Here is a 13,286-nt window from a genome sequence, read left to right on the forward strand (position 1 = left end):
TGCGATTGTTCCACTCCCTATCCGTCATGACTATTACCATAACTTTTTCAGATAGTATGTATATAGAGGGCCTTCGGGAGAATGCTGTTAGATCAGTCCATTAGCCAATCGAACAGAAATTAGAATCCGCCCTGAAGCAAGATGCGGTCTCATCTGCAGTCTGTCGTCCTTTTCTCACTCTGCCTCAGTTCGGCGGTGGCCAGCCCGTATATTTACCATCGCCGGCCGGTCTTGCAAGAGTACCTGGGCCCTGAGGCGGATCAAAACCCACCCCAGCCGACGGAGCCATATGACTACGTGGTAGTCGGTGGTGGAGTAACTGGCCTCATCGCAGCCGGCCGCCTGGCTGAACATTACAATGTGGCCGTCGTGGAGCGGGGCGGACATTATGAGGAGATGACAGGCAATTTGAGTCAAGTTCCGGGATACACAGAACTCTTTGACAACAGCAATACTCCTCCCCGCGATGATGTGGAATATTGGTGGGAGATCCCCGGAACGCCGGTATGAGAATTGGCCCTTTTCCCCCGACCCAATCTCTTCTTTCCATCACATAGCAGAGCACTGACTCCTCATTGTATAGGAAACCAATAACCGCGCCTTGAACTTCACTGGTGGAAAGATGGTCAGTAATCTCCCCGGCGCTGCCATTACTTCGGTGAACTGTTACAATATTGATCTGACTGTTGAGATAGATTGGTGGCAGTCATGCCTTCTCCTATTTTGGTTACCTGCGTCCAACCTACGGAGCCATGCAAAAATGGGCCGATGAGGTTGGGGATCAGTCCTGGACCTACCCCAACACAGAGGAATATTTCGACAAGTCCATCAAATTTACTCCTCCTAATTCCACTACGCGCTTGGCCAATGCTACACCCGAGTATGACTCCAGCCTCAAGGGCACTGGGCCTCTGGAGATTACCTACCCGCGCTGGGTGCACCCCTTCAGCACTTGGTTGGCCAAGGCCTTTGATGCTCTGGGGGTCAAGCATACCCTGAGTTATGCCAATGGCGAGCTTCTTGGCTCCAGCTGGATCCTAGACACCATCAACAGCACCGACGGCACCCGGAGCACCTCCTGGACAGCCTACGTCAAGAATGCCCCGCCGCCAAAGAAGAAGCTCGATATCTTCACCTTCACCCTCGCCGAAAAGATTCAGTTCGATGGGACCAAGGCCACGGGAGTGGCCGTCACCCGCGAAATTCCCAACAAGTCCGGCGGTCCCCGGTCAATTGAGCAATTCACCATCGAGACGAAGAACGAATTGGTTCTGGCTGGTGGTGGTGTACTCTCCCCGCAACTCCTTATGGTCTCAGGTGTTGGGCCAACCAAACAATTGCAAGAGTTGAACATTGATCCAGTCCTAGAAAATGATGCGGTGGGCCAAAACATGCACGATCACATTGTCTTCGCAGTCGCCTATCGGGTGAAAACGCCAACCAGCTCAATTCTGTTGGATGATGAGAAGCGCTGGCATGAAGAAGATCTGTTCAAAGAGAGCGTCACCGGCATGATGACCAATTGTGGTCCCGACTTTGGAGGTATTGTGGATATCCCCAGCGATCTGCGAAACTTCTCGTCATCGACCAAAGCAGGTACGTGCTAGATGATCTTGTTTTCTATCACACTTTAGATGGGTTTACTGACGGGGCTTTCGAAGACCTGGGTTCCTTGCCCAAGGACTGGCCCGAACTTATTGTCGTTTCCTTCCCGCTGGGTCATGACTACCCAGACGATGGCTACAACTATGCCTCCCTGATGGGCGTTCCTATGACTTCCATGTCAGTGGGAAATATCACTCTCAGCTCCACCAAGATGAGCGATAAGCCTATTGTGCACCCGCACTGGCTCACCAGCACGACCGATCTGGAAGTGTCAATTGCATCGCTCAAATACATGCGTCGGATCTTTGAAAACCCAGCCATGGAGCCCATCATTATCGGCGATGAGTTTGCTCCGGGCCCTGAAGCCGCCACCTGGGCTGAAGTTGAGCATGCCTTGAAGAACAGCTTCCGTTCGATGCATCACCCGGCGGCCACCCTGCGCATGGGTCGTAAGGATGACCCGAATGCCGTCGTGGATAGTCGGGGTTCAATCATGGGATTAGACAATGGTAGGTCACTATCTTTTCTCTTCTTTCCTTCCCTTGCGATTATCAGGTGAAAACGGTTGGCTAATCTGTCTACTTCTCTTCAGTCCGAGTTGTCGATCCTTCGGCATTCCCTTTCCTGCCCCCCGGTCTGCCTCTTGCCCCTGCCTGTAAGTTTACCTCTTACAGACCAGCTACCTACCAATGGAACTTGGGATACTAACATAATGCAGTCATGTTCGCCGAAAAGATTACCGATAACATCATCAACGACAAGAAGAGCGGAAAGAAGAAAGGCCACGATGAGCTGCGCACGGACTTGTAGATGATTAGGCTTTCAAAATAGTAGCCCTTATCTATGGAAATGGATCTATACTTGCGACAGGTGCTTTTGGCAGACTATACTGTCTAATTGTCACCGGCTACATTCACTTGCATCCATTGTTGTAGAATAAGACTCTGTATTAATGATATTATGGCCTCTCTTTGGTCGATAACTTCCCTCTACGTCCATGCTGTATGGGAGAACATGAGAGTTTGGAGGACGTGCAATGGGTTACTTCGGCGACTTTTGCCCACAGGATGAAACTACGAGCTTCAACTCGAACGATCCGGGGGCAGCACAACCGTGGGAGCTAAGCTTACCAAAAATGCTAGACATCTTCAAGCGCTTACAGAGACAAAACGAAAGTCGTTTTCCCTTATGTTACAGAGCTAGTTGCTCTAAAACGGCATTCCAAATAAGGCAATATTACCTGGAGCAGAGTCGATGACCTCACATTGCGCGCGGCCAAGTTGACGTCCCGTTCCACTTGCAATCACGATATTTGGCTCAACGCTAAGTTATGGTATGCCACTTTTCCCCTTCCTATTCATAGCGCAGTACAACTTCCGTTCTCAATTTCCGTGTGACCAAGTCTTCTATCAAATTGTATGTCCGCTGCTGGGTCATGATAAACGAGAGGAATATGTTTGGAAAGCGGCCTTCAACCCTCATAATGTCTTTTCATGTATATAAGCAGAAATAAAAGAGATTTCTTACGTGATTCATGCAGTTGATCTTTGTTCGAAATGAGGGGAAGGTGATAGCCAGTCCTCCAGTATCTTCACAATCCTATCGTGCTGATAAGCCTTCGCCGCCAAAAGTGCTTTTCGTCCCCCAACATCCTCGGGGAGAACATCAGCTCTTCGGACTGCAAGTAACCGACGTACCACGTCTTCATAACCATTCAGTGCGGCTTCAGACAAGGGCGAAAACCCAATTCTGTCTTTCAAGTCAGGATTGGCATTTCCTGTAGACAGAAGTATGTGAACAACAGCTGTGTGGCCGCTAGTGGCAGCGTGTATGAGTGGCGTAATTCCGAGTGAATCTGCTGCATCGACATTGATTCCTTCTGTTGAGAGTAGCTGCATAACAATATCTTCGTGGCCTCTAGATGCAGCGTATGCAAGTGGTGTCATTCCATACCAATCTTTGACATCAGGTTCAACGTTTTCTTTTGAGAGTAGTTGTATGGCAATGTCTGTGTAGCCTCCATATGCAGCGTATGCAAGTGCTGTCTTTCCATCCAAGGCTTTTGCGTTTGGATCAGGCTTCCCTGTAGCTAGAATTTTATCCACAAGGGTCTTATGGCCACTCCATGCGGCGTAGAGCAAAACGGCTTCTGCGCACGGGCTATTCAAGTGAGAGAAGAGGTCATCCATGGTAATTAGTAGCTCTACAATCTCACCCCATCTATTTAGGGCTGCGCATTGAAGCATTCTGTTCCAACCTTGCTCAGAGAGGGGTACCTAGAGACGTAATAACTAACTTTAGAATAACGCCAGACGCTAATGGGGCTTCTTGAAAGGGAAATCGAGGATGAGCAACACCTACCTCCGTGCAGCTCATTTCCAAGAGCGACTTAATCATGGCAGGATTTGAGCGTTCGATGGCCAGTATCATTGGCTTCTTGCCAAAGTTATTTGTGGAACTTACATCAACGGGCTGTGTTGCTAACAGTCGATTGAACACAAGCTCGTCATTACGCTCGATGGCGGAGCATAAATGAGCAGTGATATCGGCATTGTCTCTCATTATCAGTAAATCAAACATCTTCTCCCGTCCATATTGCATAGCACAGTGTAATAAAGTCTGATTAGCCATGTTCTGGACACTCAAATTTATACGATCCATTGTGATAAGTTTGGTGAAGATATATTGTTGCTCAAATCGAATGGCGTAATGTAAAGGCGTGTCGCCGTGTACATCGGGTGCATTCAAGTCAATCTCGCGCATAGCTAACATTCGGTCGAACATGGAGTCGCGGCCGTACTGGATCACGTAATGTAGATACTGCTTTCCATCTTTGTCCTGTAGATTGAGGTTGACATTGGTACGTGTCATGAGGCTCGCGAACATAGCTTCTCGATCAAATTGGATGGTGTAACGGAGCGCCATTTCGATGCAAGCGGTAGAGGAAGCTGAAGCGTCTTGCAGCTGGCTTCGGATGATGGAATCGAGAAATTCTCTATGGTCATTCCTAACAGCATAGGAAACCAGAAAGTCAAGTTCACGCCTGCTCGGTATAGAACCACGTGGCTTGTCTTTAAATATTGCCAGAATTAAATTCGATAGGTCATATTGGGCAAGGATATAAGGAAGACATGCAGATTCCGTGTGACGACGGGCTTTGTACCTCTCGAAAAAATTGCTGCAACGCTTCCAGCGAGAGAAATTGAAGTTGCCAAGAAAGCATCCCTGGCGGATGCCACCCTTCTCTGCAGCTTCAGAGTTTTGAAGGACATTGTGGACCGCGTATTGTAGGAATGGGACCTTTCGAGAAACAGAGCCCCGTAAGGCCTTGAGCTCATCCCTGGAAGCAGATGCAATATACTGCTCCTCTGCAATGCGGTTGCTAGTTTCGGAAAGGAGGATGTTGTTGCAACACTGCTTCAGTTGATCATGACTGGAAGCCTCAAAGTTCCCCTGATGCTCAGGCCAGAGCTCGCGCAATCCATTCTCTTTCAGCAAAAAATCTCGGACAGACTCGTGTATAATTTGAACGGTCTTTGCTTTTGATCTAGTTGTCTCAGCGAGCCCTTTGGAGGCGCTCAGTACGAATCGATCGATATCCTGCTCAGTTACGTCTTCAGGGTCCCAGGCCTCCGTCAAATTGTCGGGATCGGCAGAAAGGATGGCAAAGTATAATTCCTCTCGTTTGAGCGGTCGTCTTGCAAATAGAATCCACTGAATACCAAGTAAGAGATCCTCCATGTTCGCAGTATCCCTGGTCAGTATGTCTTTGAAAAGATCACTGAGTTTGGCCGGAATCTCATAAAGTCTCTTGCGGAGGGCATGCAAGCGACCGCGCTGGAATTCGCGGTTCAAGATCCGCACAACAAGTACCATCCACAAGAAGATCCCTGAGGCCTTCGCCTGTATCTCGCGTCGAATATCTTCGGCTTGCTTACTGCGCCCAATTTTGAGCTCGCTTTGCAGGTATCGAGTGATATCGTCAGCGTGACCTTCCTGATCCTCCAGTATCATTTCAAGCCCCTTCTCGATAGCAATGTGGGGGTAATGACGGCTTGAGAAGCAGACGTGAAGGTGGACTTTTGATGATATCGCATGCTCTCCAAGGGATTGGATGAAACCAACCATGGCGCGGACCTGTTCTTCTTCGCATTCGTCAAGAGCATCGATGAAACAGATGACACGACGACCGCCAAGTTGTGAGATTGACCGGCGGAGGGTGCACTGAAGTAACTCATGACACCAAGGATACTTCTCGTCCCAGCGCTCAAAGTTAAGTTCGTCTAGGAGTACCTGGAGTTCTGGGACTTTTTCCAGCATTTGCGCCAACAAGGACCGGTACATCCCCAATGTTGATTTTTCCAAATCTTCTCCTCTAGCATTGAAGAAAAATGAGAGGACCTTGGTGTCTGCATCCACTGTTGCATCGGCCTGTAGGAATGCGAATTTCATCATAGTGGATTTGCCACTCCCTGCCTTTCCCTTGATCCAGAGAAAGCCACGGTGCTCGGGGAAACGATTGCTGTCCATCCAGTTCACGTATTCCTGCTCCTCAAGAAGCCATTTGCAGGTTTTGGCATGCGCGGGCTTTATCGTAGCTTGCCGACTCTCGTGTTGATCAGGTCGCAGAGCATCCATCATCGATGCGCGGTGCTGGGCAGCCGTGATTGCCTCAGGAACAGCAGGGTCAGAGATAGGCCCAGGGCCGCAGACACCGATCGTAGCAAGCAGCTGCTTTGCATATGCAGCCGCGGTTGCAGCCGCATAGCCCTACCTGTCCTTGTTTTTATGCGAGTCTGAGTGGTCCGAAACACCTCGAATGACAAGACATGGAAAGTTGTCCATCAGCCCAGCCGCCTCCATTTCGAAACATAATATGCCATTGAGCTCCGCTGCTAACAAATCGCGGGTTTGTGCATGCTTTATCACTTGGTTCCCGGATGCGATCAGGCCGTAGTGAACAACCGGCCGATCAGAGCTGAGTGTCGACCGGATCACTAGTTTTTTTCACGGTCGCAAGACTTGCAGGTAGGCTCAGCTGGGTCATGCTCGTAATCTGAAGCAAAAAGAAGGTCTCTCTGAGAGCCGGGGGACGTGAAAGTTTCTACCATCCGCGGATTACGCGCCAGCATCTCAGATATCAGGACGGGTATCTGGCTGCCATTGCGGAGGTCCGCCGCCCGAAGGTTACTGACTGCTGTCAGGAGGGCAGTGGATGGCTTATTCAAAGTGCTTGTTCTTTCGAAGTGCCCTTGTCTGATGGCCTTGCCATAGTTGTATTGCACCACGCCCTCACAGCAGGGAGTGGGAATGCTCACCACGACATCCCCAAGCCGGATATCGACCGATGCAGACGGCACCCCTCCCCCGATCCCGACCATAACTAGATGACGAATCGATCCAAAACTGATGAACATATTGCTGGCGACAGTGGCTGCTGATGTGGTGCCATAGATGCCGGCGGGAAGACAAGCGATCACGATATTATGACGGCCGATGGACCCGAGGGTATACGAATTGCTGTCTCGCGCGTGGGTGGGCAAGGCTGGATGGATCTGATCCAGCATGGCCATTGCTGCCGCTGCCTCAATGGCAAGAGCACACACCCAGCCGATGGTGTAATCATCGTGGGAGAGTCGCCTGGGGCTCTCTCCCAAGTCGAGTTTCCTCCGCTTCGGGGGGGGGGGGTTGCAGGAGATGAGGCTGTCGATGCTCCATGCGAGGAGATGTAGGGATGTGACGGGCTTTTCCCACAGCTTTGACTGATTAGAACAAGCGTCTCTATGCCCGGGTGTTGGTGAATCAGTCTCGAGAGGGTTTTTTTTTTATTCTGTGCAGATGAGGGAAAGGTGGAAGAAAGCCATCAATTGATAGCGCCCAAGTGTCCGACCGGCGAATCTCTCAGTCCCGCCAGGTCTGATGGCGTGGCAGTGTACTTAGTATGCATTTCCTGCATATAATCACACTAAGTGCAGAGCTTGCAGTGGGCTTGATGCCTGATTTGCTGAACTGGCAATTTTCCACCATTACCTTCTTCCACTCCCGCTTCATGATCATCCCACGCCGGTCTGAAATAGCCCTTCCATTTGCTCGCATCCGTAGAACGATGTCTGGCGCTGAACACTCTTCATGCTTGATCCAACACATATACTTTTAGTAATGGGTGCATGCTGCTGAGTGGACAATGAATGAATATAGACCATCAATTTCATTTCTCATTCCAACAGAATATCAATGTTTTCCTGTCTCTCTACACGGTCAGATCCGCTCAGCCTCGACCACTCCCAGTCCATCGCCGGCGCGCGTCCAGAATTTATTCACTCGCAATCCCACCGAGTCCAGCAACCGAGTCCACTGCTGCGTCGTCCGTTCCAGTCCCGAGCAAAACACCATCACCGCCACGTCTGTCATGCCGTGAATCGCCGAAGCATTCCGGTCGGGTACAATATATTCTTCCATGATTAGCTTGGAGTAGCCCGGCTCCATCGCTTCCACGACATAGTTGAGGATGATCCGGGCTTTCTCATCGGACCAATCGTGCATGACATTTTTGAAGTAGTAGACACGAGCACCTTCATACCCTCGTCAGGTCACTGGTCGTTTTCACACATATTGGAAAAGATGAAGGATCTTACCTTTGACGGGCTGTTGCTCCGTGAAGAAGTTGTACTTGACGGGGACAATGTTGGCCCCTTCCAAGTCGTGCGCCCCTCGCACCTCGTCGATCACCACCGGCAGATCCTCCAACACCAACTTCCCTGGTGCATCGGGGAACCGTTTCTTAAATCCCAGAAGGTCATGGCCTCGGCCACCACCGATGTCCACAATCAAAGCCCGATCGGGGTTGCTGTCAGCAACTGCCAATACCCGATCTTGCACAGGGAACCAGTCCGCCCAGTGCGGGCGATCCGCACGCTGGCCTTCCATAAAATTGTTGAACCGAGCTAGGGCTTCGGAATTCTGGCAGAGCCACATGAATCCGTCTTCTTTCATGTTGTTGGTGTACTGTAGGGGCGCAAACAGAGGATCTTCGGGGTTACGGTAGTTGGTGACTTGAAGGTATTCAGGGGTCTTCTGGATGGTGGGGAGGAACTCGCAGAACCTGATGCAAAGCTGCGTCTTAGTGACCATCACGAACAACTGAATTTCCCTTCCCCATATAGCTACTTACAAGGACTCCACCACTCCAACAGACGTTCGGTTGACCATCTCCTTGGTCACCGCGGTCGGCAAATACTCACCGGGGACCGGCTCATCGGCAAAGCCGAATGCCACGCAGAGACGCATCATTCGCTCTAGCATAGTTCGAGCAGTCAGCGTCAGAAGTTACTTGACCAATGCATAGCATAGGTCTCGAACATACCGACTAGGAGGGGATCCGCAGGCTTCAACGCTGCAAGCTCGCTCACGGGGACTGGGCTCGTTGCGTTGGCCAAAACAGGGAACACCTTCATGTCGTGAGCCACCTTCACAGCCATCAGGGCTGTCGGCTTTTTCATCATTAGCATAGGCGTTCATCTGAAGTAACCTAGCGGTTCAGGGCCTACTGACTCACCGTATATGCTAGTTTCAGAATCGCATCGCGAGGTTTCTCCAGCGCTCTCGCCAGCTGGGTTGCCTTCTCGAGAGCATCGATCCGGTTATATTCAGTTCCGTCAGCCTGAAAAGTTTCCAGCGACGACTGGACATCAGTCCAAATACTCTGGAGTGAATCTGTGTTCATCGTGTCAAGAGAACATGCTCTGAGATAGCGAAGGGTGATGTGGGAAGAACGGCCATCGACGACTCGAGACACCCCTTCTTTTATAATCCTTCGCCTCCCTGTTGCGGGGTGCGCTTGACCAAGGCTTCAGACATAGCGGGGGGTAGTGAGAATAGTAGGTCCAGTCCGGGAGGGTTTCCAACTGGCAGGTGGGTGGCATCCTGTAGCGTTCCTCGCCAACGCGAGCTAATTCTGAGGTGACCTGGCTGAACACCAGTAAGACGGTTCATTTGGTCCGGCTGTCAATAGTTTTAGGTCCCGCTCCGATGATAGTGACAGGTGGTTAAGCTCATTGGAGCCAGACATTATGTGCAATTCCTTCCACTTCGTCGATCACGTAACTAGCAAGTACCAACACCGTTTAAGAAGGAATACGCCTCAACCGTTTAACAGAGAGCAGTGGGGACCACAATGCCGCGCCAAGAAGATATAATGCTATGTCCCTGATGTCTCGTACTTGGTATGGAGCATTGCCCCGTCATTAATCTTCCCTCGTTTGCTGCCCCAAATCGGCTCCACCACCCGCAATTCCGCATCTTGGCGCAGCACCTCCTGACGTTCTGAGCTTCGCGGTCGAAGAGGAAATTGGTCGACACGGCTACGATTTACATCCCTACCAGATAGTCGTGCAGTAGTATCCCTCACAGGTTACTTTAACGCAATTTTGATACGAGGATGGTGAAATACGACATTGGGATGTGCGTGGAACAGAGCTTATCCAGGAGTCCGCAAAGAGAACACTCGAAAGGAAGGGGGGAGAAAAAAACATAATACGAAATGACTATATCCAATGATCTTTTAGTGGAGAATATTCGAAGGGGAAAAGAGAGGCTACGGTTTTAGTGCCAATCCTTCGCTGACGACGATACAGTGTCGATAGTTAGCTAATGAGTTAAACAGCGCCTGAGGGACCTGGATCATCTCCCATAGTATATAGTAGATTTGTTCTTGTTCGGTCCATCTTCACGTCTTCCTTGACATCTCAGCCTCTCCCTCATTCAATCGTCCTCGTCCAGTAGAAACCTGGTCCAAGCATCGCCTGTGGTGGGCAACATTTGCCGGTCCGCCGGGGAGAGATGCTTCCGCGGCTCTCGTGGGTCTCAATTTCCTATTCAGGGCCAAGTCCGATATGGATCAACCGCTGTGCGGATCCCGCTCCTCACACGGGACGACAATTGATACTAGAGCCTTAAACTCCTGTGGAGAATGTACCGGACCATGATTCCGATTGGTAAATCAAACGTCGATCGCAGGCAGCGATGCCGTGTCGGGGGTGACGGATGGATTCAACGTCCCAATCTTATTTGTCACTAAGAAAAAAACTATATATATAGCGGAGGGCTCAGACCACGGAACCTTATGTTAATATTCTTCTTTTTTAGAGGCGGAACGAGTGGGCAAGCCCACGATGGAGCCGCCTGCCACCTGGCTCAAACACCTGGATGCTCTTCCTAAGTTCCTACAGCTTGGATACAGTACGTAAGCACCAAGTAGTGTATGCTTAGGGTCCACTGTCGGCCTCAGCTTTCAACCCCCTCGACGCAAAGAGCGTCCGGTGCTCCTGCCACTACTCAGGCTTTCTAGAACCGCCCAGTAATTTGGAAGCATTTAGTGGTCCATGCCAACCTCAAATTTGGTGCTGCCCTGACGCCTGCCACAGTCCTTCCCTTGGCACGGCACGTCCCTCATCCCGTCCGATGAGGCATGAGAACCTACAAGGTTTGGCTGACTCCGACCGGTAGCCGTTTGAGTTAGGCTTAATTCGACTTCACCCATGGTTGAGGAACGACTAATTGAGTTCTGCTATGTATGATACGCATGCTTCTTGCAGCAGCGAGAGAAGGAAAGAGTGATCTGCGGCTTTCCGAAACCGGATCCATTGACGAGAATCGGCCGCAGATGGGCGTGGATAGCCTCTTTGTCTGGCGATGGAAGGCTAGTGCTAAATCCTTTGCTTTAGCGTGTGTTGGATTCCCTCTCCACTCCAGCTTCACCAATCTAGTCAGAGAAATTATGAGGCGGGTTTTCTTTTTCCTTGCTGCGTAACCGATAGTCTGCTATGTTTGTGTCACTGGATGCAAAGTGCAGAGCGACGGTCATTGTCGCCATTTCCTTTCCCTTGACTGCTTTTCCCCTTTTTTGGCCGTGTGGTAAGGGCTTCAACCATGTCGCAACGTTCGGACACAACATTGTCTCCGTAACCCCAACCGTTATTTCATCCCGTGGTTCTTTTTCCACTTTCACTCAGTACACACAATTCCCATTGCCTTTGGTGATCTTTTGTCGAAGAAAATGAGCTACAATCTCACCGCAGAGATGTTCAGTGAATGGGCAATAGGGCTGGTAGTCATTGCAGTTCGATTGTACACGCGCTTCTCCGTGGACCGTGGAATGTTCCGCTGGGACGATGTGTGCCTGGTGCTTGGAACGGTAGGATTTCAGAGACCAGTATGCCTTTTGCGGTGAAAGACGGGCTAATTAACATCAGCTTCTCTGGACTCTCCTTGTTGTATTCTTATATATGTGCACCGGTAAGCTGATTCGATTCGTACCGTGATTGGTTGACACTAGTTCATTAATACTCCATGCTTAGCTGTCTATGGCAGCAATATAGGCCTCAATGCCACCACTGCCGCTGAGGTACCCGATGATCAGGTCCCATTGTTAGCCAAAGGCTCGATCTATGCGTTTCTTGCCTGGCTTTCGTACATTCTCATGGTGTGGTCTTTCAAGGGGGTGCTTGTGTTTCTCTACAACAGACTCACGTAAGCATTAAGCTTAGACCCATTGCTTCGGGATAGGGATAGGCATAAGTCTGACAGCTTATAGGATCGGTCTTTCGCAACACCGACTAGCCTTGGCTGTGGGCGCCTTCACAATGTGCACATTTGTCACCTCACTGCTCTTCGACTTTCTGATGTGCAGGCCGATCGAGAAAAATTGGCAGGTCAAGCCATATGCAGGAAGTGAGTTATAATGCCTTGCAGGTTATCCTCCTCTATTAACACGATCCAAGACAACTGCACTGTGCGACCATTGAACTACATCGTCATCGAAGTCTTAAGCATCTTGTAAGTGCAGTATTCTCCGACCATCATCTATGCTTGCTCACTTATTGCACCAGAACTGATCTCTGTATCATGTGCGTCCCAATTCCACTGATTATCGTCGCCAAAATTCCAACGTCTCAGAAGTGGATTCTCACGGGTCTGTTTTCCTCCGGCATCTTCGTCATGATCGCTGCCGCTCTTCGAGCATACTACTCCGTCAAAGACATCTCAACTCTCGCTACAGCTTTGGGCTGGGCATCACGGCAGGCCTTTGTCTCAGCCATCATCGTCTGCGCCCCGGGGATCAAGCCTCTCCTCTCTCGCTTTTCGTGGTTTGCATCCTACAGTTCTTCCCGCGGATACGATAAAAAGGACCGAAGCCGAACGACCTTTTTCAACTCCAAGAGTGGGGGTCGAGATGTTACGGTGGTCAGCACCAGTGAGCCTCAGTCGTACGAGCTCTCGTCTATGGGCTGGTCAAAAAAACGGCAAAATCCGTCGGGAGAGAGCCAGGAACATATTATGGATCTCCTGCCGGCACCACAACAGGGCTACGCGGGCGACTCCGAACGAAACATGGGCATTATGATTACGACAGATGTGACTCTTGCGCATGAAGAAGCCTCTCCTGAAGATCTGCACCATGTATCCACCACCCCTCCATATGTGCACTGAAGCCAGTGGCTGTCTACAGAGCTTGGGTGGAACATGATTATGCTCAGCATGTTAAATGGCGTCAATCTAAGGCGATATCCTTTCCCATTTTGTGTACGCGAATAACCCATATTGGGCTGACACGGCTCTTCCTTGATGTCCCAGCGGATTGCCATATTTACGGTCCTGTTCTACTATGACCATATCAATGAATA

General features: G+C 50.3%; 4 protein-coding genes across 4 annotated transcripts; 2 read left to right on the forward strand and 2 right to left on the reverse strand.

Moving 5' to 3' along the window:
- Positions 1 to 141: 141 nt before the first annotated feature.
- BO87DRAFT_422539 (GMC family oxidoreductase) lies at positions 142 to 2,415 on the forward strand (the record flags this gene model as incomplete). The annotated part of the gene is made up of 6 exons (XM_025627123.1): positions 142 to 504; positions 584 to 625; positions 696 to 1,596; positions 1,662 to 2,114; positions 2,198 to 2,260; positions 2,324 to 2,415. The coding sequence occupies 6 exons, from the start codon at positions 142 to 144 to the stop codon at positions 2,413 to 2,415; spliced, it is 1,914 nt and encodes a 637-aa protein (XP_025483143.1).
- Positions 2,416 to 3,137: 722 nt separating this feature from the next.
- Positions 3,138 to 7,178, reverse strand: BO87DRAFT_448112 (Pfs, NB-ARC and ankyrin domain protein; the record flags this gene model as incomplete). Its single annotated transcript, XM_025628282.1, has 4 exons — positions 3,138 to 3,881; positions 3,967 to 4,038; positions 4,069 to 6,375; positions 6,714 to 7,178. The coding sequence occupies 4 exons, from the start codon at positions 7,176 to 7,178 to the stop codon at positions 3,138 to 3,140; spliced, it is 3,588 nt and encodes a 1,195-aa protein (XP_025483144.1).
- A 685-nt stretch (positions 7,179 to 7,863) lies between these two features.
- On the reverse strand, positions 7,864 to 9,467 carry BO87DRAFT_351537 (O-methyltransferase; the record flags this gene model as incomplete). The annotated part of the gene is made up of 5 exons (XM_025621140.1): positions 9,161 to 9,467; positions 8,969 to 9,095; positions 8,777 to 8,900; positions 8,241 to 8,707; positions 7,864 to 8,177 (listed from the first exon to the last, which is right to left on the reverse strand). Exons 1-5 carry the CDS (start codon positions 9,326 to 9,328, stop codon positions 7,864 to 7,866), a joined length of 1,200 nt encoding a protein of 399 aa, XP_025483145.1. The 5' UTR covers positions 9,329 to 9,467.
- A 2,216-nt stretch (positions 9,468 to 11,683) lies between these two features.
- On the forward strand, positions 11,684 to 13,272 carry BO87DRAFT_327232 (uncharacterized protein; the record flags this gene model as incomplete). Its single annotated transcript, XM_025620175.1, has 6 exons — positions 11,684 to 11,797; positions 11,856 to 11,898; positions 11,961 to 12,132; positions 12,197 to 12,333; positions 12,384 to 12,438; positions 12,492 to 13,272. 6 exons carry the CDS (start codon positions 11,684 to 11,686, stop codon positions 13,090 to 13,092), a joined length of 1,122 nt encoding a protein of 373 aa, XP_025483146.1. The 3' UTR covers positions 13,093 to 13,272.
- Positions 13,273 to 13,286: the final 14 nt, after the last annotated feature.

This window comes from Aspergillus neoniger (genome assembly GCF_003184625.1).
Source record: "Aspergillus neoniger CBS 115656 unplaced genomic scaffold BO87scaffold_5, whole genome shotgun sequence".
Lineage (NCBI taxonomy): Eukaryota > Fungi > Ascomycota > Eurotiomycetes > Eurotiales > Aspergillaceae > Aspergillus > Aspergillus neoniger.